The sequence below is a fragment of the Nelusetta ayraudi genome, unplaced genomic scaffold, assembly GCF_046127955.1.
Source record: "Nelusetta ayraudi isolate G7.1 ecotype Tasmania unplaced genomic scaffold, CSIRO-AGI_Nayr_v1 ptg000050l, whole genome shotgun sequence".
Lineage (NCBI taxonomy): Eukaryota > Metazoa > Chordata > Actinopteri > Tetraodontiformes > Monacanthidae > Nelusetta > Nelusetta ayraudi.
Genome location: NW_027466100.1, coordinates 1,859,565 through 1,873,892, shown reverse-complemented (window position 1 = coordinate 1,873,892; position 14,328 = coordinate 1,859,565). Strand labels below are relative to the sequence as shown.

General features: G+C 39.2%; 2 protein-coding genes across 5 annotated transcripts; both read left to right on the top strand.

Moving 5' to 3' along the window:
* The first annotated feature begins 1,210 nt into the window (after positions 1–1,210).
* On the top strand, positions 1,211–7,204 carry hyal2b (hyaluronidase 2b). Of its 3 annotated transcripts, none has more exons than XM_076037241.1 (4): positions 1,211–1,389; positions 3,904–4,883; positions 5,000–5,089; positions 5,203–7,204. In XM_076037241.1, exons 2-4 carry the CDS (start codon positions 3,933–3,935, stop codon positions 5,599–5,601), a joined length of 1,440 nt encoding a protein of 479 aa, XP_075893356.1. In that variant the 5' UTR covers positions 1,211–1,389; positions 3,904–3,932; the 3' UTR covers positions 5,602–7,204. The 3 variants fall into 3 exon arrangements, with proteins under 3 accessions (XP_075893356.1, XP_075893354.1, XP_075893355.1); XM_076037239.1 differs by lacking the exon at positions 1,211–1,389 and adding an exon at positions 3,272–3,487; XM_076037240.1 differs by lacking the exon at positions 1,211–1,389 and adding an exon at positions 3,503–3,666.
* A 1,733-nt stretch (positions 7,205–8,937) lies between these two features.
* On the top strand, positions 8,938–13,910 carry abhd14a (abhydrolase domain containing 14A). Of its 2 annotated transcripts, none has more exons than XM_076037252.1 (5): positions 8,938–9,355; positions 10,957–11,233; positions 11,439–11,554; positions 12,315–12,550; positions 13,051–13,910. In XM_076037252.1, the coding sequence occupies exons 2-5, from the start codon at positions 10,971–10,973 to the stop codon at positions 13,231–13,233; spliced, it is 798 nt and encodes a 265-aa protein (XP_075893367.1). In that variant the 5' UTR covers positions 8,938–9,355; positions 10,957–10,970; the 3' UTR covers positions 13,234–13,910. The 2 variants fall into 2 exon arrangements, with proteins under 2 accessions (XP_075893367.1, XP_075893369.1); XM_076037254.1 differs by lacking the exon at positions 8,938–9,355 and adding an exon at positions 9,399–9,533.
* The last annotated feature ends 418 nt before the right edge of the window (positions 13,911–14,328 follow it).

Sequence of the window (14,328 nt, the reverse complement as noted above, 5' to 3'; positions counted from 1 at the left end):
ATTAGTCGTGTTTAGTTTTGTAAGTGATTTGTAGTTGAATTAGACTGAAATATCATCTGGACTGTTTTATCAAAGGGTTATGTTTTCCGTGCACGCTGATATTAAAATATAGATGCCCAATTATAAGTACAAACTGTGCATCACAGCATCTAAATTGGGCTGGAAAAAGAAAGACTGTTTTGGTAAATTTGTTAGTGTATCCAGTGAAGAATTCAGCAGCGGCCTTGAACAACAAAATGAGCTGACAGTCAATCTTAATATGTGTCATGGAAGTATTGATGTTCGGTATTAGTGCATGATTAAACTGGCCAACCAAAAAGGAAATTGCCAGTGTGCCTGCTATTAGGAGATGGATGAAGTTAAGACGAAAGCTAAAGCCACAAATGTTTTCCATGGGAAAGGGTTTAAAATCAAACTGGCTCTGATATTGCTCTGCTTAGAGGATAAAGCCCGCTGTGGCAAAAATCCACTCTACTTTATTGCTTCTATAAAATGGCTTTATTGAGCAAAAGATTTTTTTATTTTTTTTACTTCTTGGTAAATATCTTTATCTTTCTTGCGGGGGTGGCAATAACATTTTGTTTACCTATACAAAGCCATGATTACAATTCCAGGCTCGAGGTGAATTGGAGCTTGTATGGATTACAGGAAAGATGGAGTCAAGAAAAAAACATTTATCTGCTGAATATTGAAGCCATCCTTAAGAGATGAGAACGAAAGGGTTTTATTTACGGCTACTGTCACTGCACAAAATATTTACGATATTAGAAAATAAGGGTGGAAGAAAATGCAATACAATTTCTGAAAGGGGGAATTCAGACGCTTGATTGTAAATACTCTCATTGCGTAGGGAGGTAAGAGTGGCATCTCTTTACAGCAGTTACCAGATATATTGTTACCCAATCTGGCTATGTTGGCCTGTGTTGACCTTTGAATGAAGCTCAGCCTAATGAAAGGTTCATGCAGTGATTATTTAATGCAGTGCTAAAGAACTATGGTCTTTAGATCCTCAAAAAAAAAACTTTTCTATGCCTTTTCCTCTTTCCTGGTTGTCCCTCGGGAATAAATAAACGTTTTCTAAATCTAATTGACGTAAACAAGGGACTTTTGCTAATATTTTTCAAAAGCAAAAGACTGGCTGAGGTATGATTTGAGGCTTGGTTGTGCAACTATAAAGCTGCGGTCGCTCAACTAAAAAGACGAGGCGTGGTGTTGTAACTCTGTGTGGATAGGCATGGAGGTGGAGTCTGATGAATATTTGAACAGTACAGCCACAAGATTGAGCAAATTTATCATCTGCCTTTTCCGAACAAGATAATGGGCCTGTTTCTCTCCTCAAGCGGCATTGCTGAACTACTTTAACCTGGAGATTAAAGAAGATAAACTCTGGTAAGAAACACAACCCTTTTTTTGGGCAATAGATGGTCAGTTTTGATGACGACTATGAAAATATGAATGTATTTTTAGTAGAAACATTGTGACTTTATTTGCTATAGGAAAGGACGACATAGCATTTAAATAGGTTGAAATTCTACTTTAGATACATGTAATCTCGTAGACAATGTGTTGGTAAAACTGCAGTTTGGATTTATATTTATAACAGTTACACACTTACATTTAGTAACTTTTTTTTGACCACCCTTACTATCTACGGTAAAAGCAATAATACGAATATGAATATGAACCCTATCAGCCCTATATATGCATTTGTGCTGGACATTGAAAGGGAGAAAGCACATGCCTTCTTCAAACTGTTATGTAATAGCAAATCAATTACCATATCAAAGGTACCTGAAAGGAATTTAATTTTAGTTGAATATTTCTATCAGTGCTACTGCTTTTTTCAAGCAGAAAAATCTATCAGTGTATTAAGCAAGCTGATGAGGGAAAAATGAACATCCAGATTTATGTAGAACACATCTTTTCCATACAGATCAGAAAATGTAGTTTTATTTTCCACCGAGTGTCTGATTTGCAAACAAAAACTGAAAAGCGGGGGGGGGGATACTGCAGCTCGTGTCGTTAAAAAGAACAACACTAACCAACGTGACGGTTGCAAGCCAAAACATGCCCGCCAATGAAGTTGTCCTGCTAAATACTAGTGTTACTGGAGCTTTATTACCTTGGAAGCTGGTTAAGTTATGGCAGAAATTCCACTTGACTTGACACATAGAACAGGAGGACATTGAAGTAAAACAGGTCTGACTAACGAGGCATCAGAGATACTGCAGTGACTGCAGATTCAATTATTGGAGAAATTACATAATAAATGTGCACCAACGACCCGTGACTAAAAGAAGCACACTTAAAGATGTCCAACACCTGTTTAAAGATGTCCAACACCTGTTTTTTCATTTAAAAAGTATATACAGAGCAAAAAGAGAAGGCACACATTGATCAAATCGGCAACGTCTTTTTTCCTCAGGTTGGACATGACAACAGATGCATTTGTACCATCAAATAATGTACAATTAATTAAATAATGGGCTATTTTCAGTTTAAACAAAAAATAATAATAATAGTAATAATAATAATAATGAAAAAAACTATTCATCCCTGCGATAATGGCTATAAACATGGGTGTACCCTGCCTTTGCCTGAAGACAAGAGACTCCCGCATCCCTGTGTGCAGGAGGAGCAAGTAGGGAACATGAATAAATGAGTGAATGAAAAAAAAAAGTCTCAAATTAGTTTTAGTGATTTAATTCTTCCTGAGAATATGAAATTATTAAGAACAAAATCCATGTGTTTAATATGCAACAAAAACACCAAACTTAATTGTCTCCCATTGGTTCTATCAGTTTCAGTAGTTTCCACCCAAGGTAATGTCATATTTTTAAGAAGGACACAAGGAAGAAAACAAACAAACAACCAAACAACAAACAAAAAGGCAAAAACAAATCAATTTAGAGACTTTGTCCCGATTCTGCTGGCTGTAGTAGTTGTCACTCCAATCTCCCCACTATATTTTGCCCCTAGGTCACATTAATGGAAAGTCATTTCTGTCAAATCTCCCGAAACACCGCCAGGCTGCGAAGCCGCATCCTCCTTGTGGCCACACCAAGGAACTGCAGCATCACGGAAGTCAGACACGGTTGCTTTTCATCGTGTGTCATATAATACATCCATGTCTTTAACTGTTGTTTCGCCATAGGTTTACAGCGTGAAGAAGGGTTCTTAAAACAAAGTAAAAACCACAGTAATACATCTTGAGGCGTCGCATTCCGGGAAAACCCGTTTAAATATCTGGCTTTTATTCTTTCATGGCCCCGCCTCCCATCGCCCCCCATCAATATTCCTTTGGTCAGCACCTTTCCTGCCATAGTGCCTGGTCCCCTTCCTCAGCCGATGGAGTTTTTCATCTTCAACATGGATTGAGTGTGGGGAAAAAAACTTTTACCATTCACATGGCAGGGCAGTGGAAAAGCAGACTTTCCGACTGTTGCATAAGTGGAGCAAGCCGCCGTCCCCGGCCTCATCGGAACAGGTCAGGCTGGGTAGGGAGGATAGTCATGCAATGCTAGCGTAGCTTAGCACGCCGCTCCGTTTCAATGAAACTTTGGGACAGCGCGCATTCGGCGAAAGTAGCGTTGCCTGGTGTAGTTCGGGGAAACGGGTGAGGTAACCTGTTGGAGAAAGTTTCTACCAAGGCTACAGGTTCTTGATGTAAGATAAAAACGTGCTGGTTTATTGAGCACAAAGAAAAGAAAAGTTTAGGGCAACGCCAAAGAGGAAATTGGCTGTGAATCCGCGAGCTAGCATAAAATACTGGCTCTGAACTTTTACATTTTCCCCCATAGTGTTGAAACCCCCTGCATTTTTGTTTGATTACCTCTGCTCATTATGTCTGTTTTATGAAAAGCTCTCTCTCACCCCCCCCCCCCCCCCCCCCCTCTGTTGCAGTGTGAGAGGAGAGAAGGAGAGCAGTGACCATGGAGGCTGGTATCCACTCTCGTTGCTCCACAGCTGGCCGCCTGCCCTGGTTCCTCCTCACTCTGTTAATATCGTGGACTCTTCTGTGCTCAGCAGATCTAAAGCAGGCAATGGGGCCACTTTATTCCCAGAAGCCACTTCTTCTTGCATGGAATGCCCCAACTGAAGACTGCACCCCACGACATGGCGTGACCTTATATTTAGACCACTTTGACATCATTGCGACCCCGAATGAGGGCTTTGTCCGCCAGAACCTGACCATTTTCTACAAGGAGCGCCTCGGCTTGTATCCTTACTATGAGCGTGACGGCACCGCGGTCAACGGAGGCCTTCCGCAACTCGCCAGCCTCACTGAGCACTTTGAAAAGATGCCGGAAGGTGTGCAAAAATACATCCGCGAGCCGGAGGCCAAAGGGCTTGCAGTTATAGATTGGGAGGAGTGGCGCCCACTGTGGATCCGCAACTGGGATGTGAAGGACGTCTACCGGAGTAAATCCCGTGAAATCTTGGCCGACAAGAACCTCAACTGGACCCCAGAGCAAGTAGGGAAGGTTGCCCAGCAGGAATTTGAGCTCTCGGCACAGAAATTCATGCTGGAGACGTTGAAACTCGCCAAGAATTTGAGGCCCAACCAGCTGTGGGGCTTCTACCTGTTCCCAGATTGCTACAACCACGACTACAAGAGTGACCTGAAGAACTACACGGGCCGCTGTCCTGCCCTGGAGCTGATCCGCAACAACCAGCTGAACTGGTTGTGGATGGAGTGTACGGCCTTCTTCCCCTCCATATACATGGATATTGTGCTGCGCTCGACAAATTATGGGCGCCTCTTTGTGCGGAACCGGGTTCAGGAGGCGATGCGGCTGGCGTCTGTCGGCGACGGATTAGCTCGCCCTGTGTTCGTTTACACCCGGCCAACCTACATCAATCAGAATACCTTCCTAACTGAGGTTAGTTGACAAGTATACCTGTGTATTAAATCACTGAAAAAATGTCATTTGTAATTGTTTATTTTACCCCAACCAGGGCAAATATTTCACTTGTTGTTTGAACTGATGTTTCGCAGACTGATCTTGTCTCCACCATTGGGGAGAGCGTTGCACTGGGAGCCGCAGGTGTTATCTTCTGGGGGGACACGTCCTATGCAAACAGCCGTGTAAGTATCATGCGTCTGTGCCTGCTAACGGTCAAGTCTCAGTGTTTGTGGGCTAACAGCCCTGTTGTTTTTTTGCCCCCCTTCCCTCCCCTCCCTTCCCCTCCCCTCCGCAGCTCAGGTGCTCTGCCCTAAACGATTACCTTCAAGGAGCGCTGGGCCGATATCTCCTCAACGTGTCTACAGCTGCCCAACAGTGCAGTCAGGTCATGTGTAAGAATCACGGCCGCTGTCTGCGCAAAATCGCAGACAAAGATGTGTACCTACACCTCAGCCCCCAAACACACAGCATCACCAGTCACGGTGGCCAGCTGAGGGTTACAGGCGTACCTGGCAAAGCCGAGCTGGCTCTTTTCCGCGCACACTTCCACTGCCAGTGCTACAGTGGATACAGGGGCGAGGCCTGTGCTCAAAAAGAAAGAGGACAGAATAGAGCCCCCTCTGTCTTTGGGACTTGGACGCTTTGCTTATTACTTCCATTCGGGCTCCTCTTTCTGCTGCACGGAGGAACCTAAGAAGTTCAAAAATAATTCACTCCTGCTGTCAACCTTCAAGAAGGAAATTGTCGAGTGTTTAATAGTGCGCCTCATTCTCATAATTCTGATTCACTGCCAGCAGAAATCAGCGTTTTCAGCAGAGATCTTGGTTTTGACTGTGAGACTTCCATTGCAGAATATTCAGTGGTTTTTAAACTGATGCACGGAACTTGAACTGGTTTACACTTGTGTATCTGCTCCATGCGGAACCTTTCACGTATAACCTGTTTCTGTGATCATTTAGACTTCTGCAAATGGGTGTGTGTATGGCAGGAGGTGGTCCTATGATTAATTATCCTCAAAGCTACAAAGGTCTCTTGAAAAATACGCATTTAACCCTCTGTTTGCATCCCTCTATGAAAAAAAATGGGTTTTAGCTCTATGCCAAGGCTGATGCTTTGTTGTGCCTTCCTCATGAAAGAGATGAAGAATGTGGCACCAGAGGGTTAAAGGATGGCGGAGTTTTGCGCAGGAGTCACACGGATTAAAATCTTTTCGAACTTGCTTGGTCAGATTCTCCTGCTCTGTTTTATTTGCTGGTACTTGGCACAGAAATGTTTGCCAAACAAGCCAAGCGATCTCCGTTGTTTCTGCCTGCTCTTCCATTTCTGTGGAGTTGTGAGAGGGACTGCGGTGTCGGGAAGTTTTTGGTGTCAGTGGTCTGCTCATCCTGTAGTGTAACACAAAGATACAAGTCAGGCCAAAAGTCCTCCATTATTATCCTAAATTCTCATTGTCTTTAATTCACAAGTTGATTTCTTTTACGCTTGCTTTATATATCCATCTTCCATTGTACTATTGTACAATGAGATCCAGATAAGAGACGTTGCCTTTATTTAAAGGCGTTTGATCTCAGTTTTTATTATTTTTCTCTGCAGCAGTAATGGCACGAAGCAAGGTCTGAGGACGCAGAGCATAAGAGGTACATGTGAGATGCCCAGCAGCTTGACAAAACCAGTTGTTGTCATATGACTGCCTTGGTAGTCCGGAGTTCTGTTCTCGAGTTCTGAGTTCACCTAATTTTTATCACAAAACGCAACATAAAAAAGTTTTTATTACCAGAAGGATTGTAAAATGCCTCGTGAACAGAATAAGTGGCTTTAATCACATCAGAAGATGATTGAGTTTCTTGGCTGGACCTGCCTCTGCAGTTGAAAAAAATGTGCCTTAACTTGGCCACAAAGTTTCTTTGTATGGTTCGCTTGACTTTGTTTACAAGTTGTAATTATTGTGAATTTCATCTCAATCTTCTGCTGGACGGTGCTTAATATTAAATCCCTATGCCAACTTTTATTTTTTTTTATTTTATTTTTTTTTAAAGAAGCCAAATATATGTATAAGGTACAAGAGGATGGGTTAAGTGTCATGTAATTCACATGAGTATCACTGTGAAAACAAACAAACAATAAGAAAGGCAGGTTTTAAGAAGGGAATGCTGCAACTTTTAACTGAATTTACCGTCCAAATTTACCAACCAAATCTTTACTCCTCATGAACTGATAAGAGGTTTATCATATTCTGTCAGTGTAAATGTCAAACCTAACTAAGAATAACAAGGAACTGTAAGCTGAAAAAAAAACAACATGTAAATTTCACGATTATTCTCCATCAGATATTTTAATTTTATGAGGAAAAAAAAAATCTTGTTTGGAGCTTGCTGACAGGCAAGAAGTTGCTGTTTTCATTACAAAGGTACTTCTTAGCTTTTGTACTTATATCATCCAGCCTTTGAAATACTGTTTGTTTTAGTTTCAGGTTTGACTTGCGAACAGCACTTTGTGGCAGGGTTCCTGTCAGAGATGCTGTGTTAATAGGAACTACTGTAGCTTTATCTCTTGTCTTATTTCACTGAGTCTTTCCTCGGTCCATGCGAGTTGATTACCATAAGTAGTTTCACAATTTGCATAGTAGATTTTGAATTGATTCTCTACTATTGCTCCGCAAAGTATTCAGCTACCTGGAATAAGTTTTGTCAGGGGAAGCTTTGCTGTTTATGATGAAACGTCTCACTAACAGATGTATTGCAACAGACCATTTTATACGTGCTGCAAAGATGGTTTTAAATATTGCACTTTAACATTTTTTTTGTATTTTCCTTTATGACACACCCTGATCAAAGTTGAAATAATGTTCTATTGTTGCAGACTGAAGCCTTGAGTCATACCTTTAGTACATTTCAGTACGATATGTTGTTAACCCTCTTTCCTCTGTCACGTTAGAAATGTTCCACTGTGAATTTTGTCTAAATGTGCTCAGTACATGTGTCTGTGGTTTTAAGTCAGTTACAGTGAAAAAATATGACAGATTGCCATTTTGTCTATTCGGTCAATTGTCGTATTAAAGAAAAACAGATCAGAGCCAATAAAACCATGGCGGGTTTGGTTCAAAGGATCACTGCATTCTATTGTAGGGCAAAACTGCTTTTAGATTTTCTGCATTCGATGCCATAATTTAATACTATTGTTTTTAGAACATGCAGTTATGTTTCAGACATGCTTTTTCTGAACTGAGTTATAACATATTGATGGTTTTACTGTTGAAGTTTTCTTATTCAAGCATTGGTCCAGTTGCATAGAAATATAGAGGTTTTTAAGGAAAGAAGGAAAAACTAACTGCTATTTTCTGTAACATGGAGTAAAATTAGCAATTCTTTAACGACTAAAATTTTTGGTAGCTAGAATATTGCCATAAATAACCATAAATTAAGTGTTTTCTTTGAGAATGTATTGCAACAATTTTAAATATGGAAACAAGCCAAGTGTTTTGTACATGATGAGCTGTCGTATGAAGTCTTTTTTCTTGATAAATCTGAGAATTTATTATTTAATTAGAAATTTGAATGTGTTTTCCCTGGGTGCCGTTTTTTTTTTTTTTTAAATAATGTATTTTCATTTCAGGATACCATTCATATAAAAACTATGGTTTACTTGTGCAAAAAAAAAAAAAAAAGTATATAAAAACATTTGAACTTTTTTGTGTTGTACTTTTGGAATGCATGGGTTACTTTCCCACAAGATACAACAAATACAACAGAAGGGAAATCAAGTCTGAGGTATTACTCTTATCATCATCATTATTATTATTAGTTGTCGTTGTAGTAGTAGTCGTAGTAATTTTGAGCTATTAAATATTGCATATTTTAGTTCATGTGTTCGCTTTAATATCTTTCCTGATTTTACAGGCCATCTTAATATTGTGAGTTAATTGCCTGGGGGGCAGAATCGTGAGAGTTGATGTAGCTTATTTATAAACAGTGTGACAAGCATGCAAGCAGATACTTGCTACTTAATTTGCAATACTGAGCGTCAGTTGTTGACGGCTGTATCCACAGGAAATGACGCATTGGCGCTATGACCGCTTAATATTGTTGTGTGCAGCTTCGAATATGTTCCGATCAGAAACAGGCACTGATGACCGCGGCAGACTTGACTCACAACCATTCATTAGAAAAATCGTCAAATTTCTGGTCTTGCGGGAAATTATTTTTTATACTTCACCGAACTGTAGTTTTTAAGGGAATAGCCGTAAATATTGGTTGTTTTTGCCCCTCAGTTTGGGAAAAACAAGCTAACACCAGTAGCAGTATTTTTCTTTTTCTTTTATCATCTCTGGCAGCTTTCCAGTAACAAAAACCTGTTTCTCTTAACAAGCACTCAGAGGACATGGCGGTGAAGCAGGCAAGAGCCTCGTCTCTCTGTCAGTGAGCGTCAAAGCACCTGTCTCTTCTGTAACGGTATGTTCGTCGGTGGTTCTGTAAGCTAATACTCCTAGCCCTCTTTTATGCGGGGGGGATGTCCTGCTGGCTAGCTGTAGGAAATGTGAATGGCTGCATGTTCTGTATATTAATGCCGATGCACGATTGACTGTCGTTACACTGCAGCAGGCTAGTATTGCCTTTTAACTTTCGTCTGGTAAGTTCGATGTCATGTCCTTATACTGACTCATTATGTTTTCCCGGAGGGACAAATTTCATTCACTTTGATTATAAACTTGTGTATATTACAAATTGAACCAACAATAAACGTGCATTGTGTCAGAGTCAATGTCATGAGTAGTTCGACTTAAACAATGTTTTACTTTATGTGACAGTACATTTCTGTTCTTGCTGAAGAAAATACTGTACGATATGGTGATGATCCTACCAGTTGGAGTAATTATTGAATCAGGGCTCTCAAGTTTTGAATGCAGACCAGAGTGACACCCAACTGCTCAAGGCTTACAGAAGTATGACACTAGGCACCGACAATCAAACCAAGTAGAACATCTTTATTGAATGTCTGTGTATTGAATATGAGTGAGTGACTGAGTGACTATGACTTGTGTTGTTTGGTGTAAGTGTTTGTGGCCTTTTTGGACTCAGTAATAATCTGTGTTGTTGGCTCCCACTTAAAACAGTTCGGCTCATGTCCTGCCATTTTCAAGGTCATATGCAACGATTAATGCATCCATGGCAAGGATTATAATCATAAAATATGACATGATTTTAAAAGTGACCTATGAAAACAGCAGTGTTCATTTTGTAAACGACGTTTACTAAACGTGAACACTATTTCAGCAGCAGGTATATGATCTCAGCACAAAGCAGCAGAACGTAGTTTCTATTGAACTAGCAGCTAGTTACCGTTGGTCAGCCGTTAAATTAACAAACCCGCTGTCTGTCACAATGAAACCTAAGATGGTTCACTGATGTGTGTGAGTATTTATGACTTGCTCTGTTTGCATACTCTGGTGGTCTCTGTATGTATATGTGTGTATATATATATATATGTGTGTATATATATATATATGTGTATATATATATATATATATGTATGTATATATGTATGTATATATATATATATATATGTATATATATATATATATATGTGTGTATATATATATATATATATATATATATATATATACATATATGTGTGTATATATATGTGTGTATATATATATGTATATATATGTGTATATATATGTATATATGTGTATATATGTATATATATATATGTATGTGTATATATATGTGTGTATATATATATATGTGTGTATGTGTATATATATATATGTATATATATGTGTGTATATATATATATGTATATATATGTGTGTGTATATATATATATATATATATATATATATATATATATATATATATGTATATATGTATATATATATATATATGTATATGTATATATATATATATGTATTTTTTTCTCAGCGTGAGAAATACAATGTGTGGCGGGAGTGCGTGACAAAAGACCCAAAAGACTGACACTTGAGAGCCCTGGTTGAACTATAATAATAAATGTTGAAGTCGAGAGATGCTCTGCCATTTTTTTTTACTAGATCATCTTGATGAGATGAATTTCTTCCGTAATCGCCTTGTTGTCCTGGGCCTGGTGTTTGTGGCCACGGTACTGCTCTACCTGCTGCTGCCATCCATTCGCCAGGGGAGCATGGAACCTTCTCTGGAGGCTCAAAAAATGTCACTGACCGCCACTTCACCCCCTCTACTTTCAACCACCAATGTGTCCATTCGCACTGGACAGCTACCTGGGGACCCTCCACTATTCTTCAGGGAGGCCCTACCGGTAGATGCAACAGGACGACAGATACTTCCAAGGTAACGATAGATAGAATGAACATTTGTCCGATTAGGAGGTTTTCTTTGAAATAACGGAGTTAAACTTTTTAGACAAGAGAGTACAATTCCTCCCAAGAGAAAGGGCACTCTCCTGCAGTAGCTGAGTGCTGTTTATCTTTAGGCAATTTAGGATATTTTGAGTTAATTTCAAGTAAATGAAAAAATAAATTGTTTCATTCTGCAGGCTACAAGTGGTCCTTCTGCATGGACAGGCCTTCACATCCAAAACCTGGGAAGAGCTTGGTACAATGGCTATACTGGCAGTCAATGGATATCAAGCCTTGGCAATGGACCTGCCTGGTAGGGGAACACTGATTATTCCAGATAACATTGTTATTTGCTACCACTGTAATCTTTACAGTTTTTTTTTTATCCTGGTAATTAAGTCATGGTAATTAAAATGCTGTGATATACACACTGCAAATGTTAACCTCTAAGACAAAACACCCATATGCTTCAATATTGTACATTGTCATCTGTGGCGGCTCCACGAATGAATCAAACGTCTGTCCGGTTAAACTTATTTATTTACACCCAATGGCCTGTTGCACAATGCTGTCCTTCCACATGTCTACACACACCTATATGATAATAACTTACATGAAAACAAAACAAAAAAGGGCTCAAAGTTGGCCACTAAATGGCGGTCAAAAACCCGTGTGCTTCTCCCGGTAATCAGCACACCTGTCCCTTTGATTACCGCTTCCTCTTGCCTTAAATAAATTCCCACAGCACTTGACCCAAGCGCCACCTACTGGATCAGGAAATTACATGGTAACGCACACATACATCAGATATGGCTCTAAATGTAAAAGTTATCAGTAGTAGGGACTCCTATACTCCTATACTCAGATCTCTTGGTTGGATTTTTAACTCCCATATAAATCATGAAAAAAAAAGTTTTTGAAATGCTAGTCAGCATTTTTTAACCAGCACAAAGCTTTGATTTGGATAAACATTAACAGTCTCCAGTAGCAAATTGAGCTTTCTTTCCGATTTCTGCAATATTAAGTTTAAAAGGGGACATATTATTAAACCAAAATTATTCTTTTCCTTGAAGGTTATGGGAAATCACCAGACTCTGAGGCGTTGAAGTCCGACCAGAATCGCGTGGACCTCCTCTCAAGGTTCATGGAGTCTTTGGGAGTTAGGGGAGCAGTGCTCTTGAGCCCCTCCATGAGTGGCCATTACTCAATCCCCTTCCTTGTGAAGAATCACGCTCAGTTACATGGCTTCATACCCATAGCACCAGTCGGTACCCGAAGTTACACTGCTCAGCAGTACCAAGGCATCCCGGTGAGTAGAGTCAGGAGAGCGGATGAATGACATATTTTACGCCACACCTCCATGATCACTTTTTCATTTAAAAAAAAAAAAGAAGAAAGAAATTACTTATCTGTTGGAGTTGTGTGTAAATAATATTTGCTTAAAAATCGAGTTAAAACATTTTTGTACATACTAAATTACCTGGTAAAGGCACTTGGGGGCGCTCTGACATCGATGAACTAAACCTCAGTTTTGGATCTGTCTGTATTACTGGTTCGATAACTTTTTTCCCCCGACAATGTGTCTAGATTTACAACAGCGTTATGTTTTATTGTGATGGTTTACTGCACAGCTGCTTCAAACAAGCTTAAACAGCGATTGTTAAGATAAAATCAAGTGATTAACAGCAGCTGTCATTGCTGTCAGATTTTTAACTTTCAGCTTTCAACTTTTTTTTAGCTGTTGCATTTTGATTTCTGTGTATTGCAGTGTGAAATAATCATCAATTTGTTTGTTTGTGCTCTTTCTAGACTCCCACTCTAATTGTGTTTGGAGCCTTGGACACAAATCTGGGAGCCCAGTCCCACAAGAACCTGATACAACTTCCACATCACTTTGTGCTAAAGTTGGATGGAGCTCGTCATGCTTGCTACATGGATAAACCAAAAGAGTTTCACCAGGGATTGCTTGACTTCCTCAGCAAACTAAAGTGAGATGTGTACAGCAGAAATGAAGAGGATCTTTAATTTGTTGTGTCACAAGTAAATAAAATGGGCAAATAAATGGTTAAGTATTTGTGTTGCTAAAACATAGACATGTTACAATTAATTTCATATCTGCATCCCCAAATAAAGAAAAGCAAGAGAGTAGACTTTAATATATGAAAAAAATGGCATGTAAAATAATGAGGTGATGTTCTACAATGCTGACAAGTTCACGTTATTTTATTTTAAGTTGCTAATGACTTGTATAGTTGTGTGATTTGCTCTGTAGTTATGTCTGCCTTTGCATGTTAAACGTTGGATGCGTTTATTTCACCAGTACCATTTTTTGTGGGTGATATTTGATCACTGTAAATATGTACAAGTAGATGCAAACTATGTGATCCCATCAAACTTTAACAGTACCTTGGTTTATAAAGTTTTACCATTGCAGCTTTCCACAAAAAATAACCAGCCAATTACAAATAATACTAAAAATGTGAAAAAAAATAATAAAATAAAGTCCATAAAAATTTGAAAAAAATTATCAACAACAGCAACGACAATGTTTATTTGTATAGTGATGACGAGGTTGTATGTAATATATTTGCCATAAGTTTGGACAATCATGCAAAAACATTTTCAAGAATATGTACATGCTGAATTAAAAAAAAAAGAGACCCATGATGGAGTACCTTGTTTTTATTTTTGTATATTATGACTGGTGCCCTGTGATGAACTGACTTCTAGCCCATGGGTCGCACTTTTGGCGTCTGTCTTGTTGGCCTCAATGATTTGTTGTTGAGAGACTGAAGAACAAGTAGGATTGGTTGTGCTTTAACTTTTCTGCATCAAGTTTGCAAATTAAACGTTGATTGATAGCCATATGCTGATGGGCCATGGAGATAGAAGATGGGTGAATTAAAAAATAAATGTGTTTTTATAAATAAATAAGACAAAAAATATAATATTTAAAAAAATGAGCCAGCCTGCTTAAGCCAAAAAACAAAACAAAACCAAAACAGTTTGCCAACGGCCTGTTCCAGCACTTTTATTTTGAAGGGCTGGACGTGGCAGTGCCGACGTCACAATCTTGCCGCCGACACC

What these genes read in the sequence shown, in the direction of transcription:
- hyal2b (XM_076037241.1), top strand. Translation starts at nt 3,933, where the DNA reads ATGGAGGCTGGTATCCACTCTCGTTGCTCCACAGCTGGCCGCCTGCCC. An exon ending in AGAATACCTTCCTAACTGAG is followed by an intron (nt 4,884 to 4,999) that starts GTTAGTTGACAA and finishes GATGTTTCGCAG; the next exon opens with ACTGATCTTGTCTCCACCAT. An exon ending in CGTCCTATGCAAACAGCCGT is followed by an intron (nt 5,090 to 5,202) that starts GTAAGTATCATG and finishes TCCCCTCCGCAG; the next exon opens with CTCAGGTGCTCTGCCCTAAA.
- abhd14a (XM_076037252.1), top strand. Translation starts at nt 10,971, where the DNA reads ATGAATTTCTTCCGTAATCGCCTTGTTGTCCTGGGCCTGGTGTTTGTG. An exon ending in CTTGGCAATGGACCTGCCTG is followed by an intron (nt 11,555 to 12,314) that starts GTAGGGGAACAC and finishes TTTTCCTTGAAG; the next exon opens with GTTATGGGAAATCACCAGAC. An exon ending in AGCAGTACCAAGGCATCCCG is followed by an intron (nt 12,551 to 13,050) that starts GTGAGTAGAGTC and finishes TGCTCTTTCTAG; the next exon opens with ACTCCCACTCTAATTGTGTT.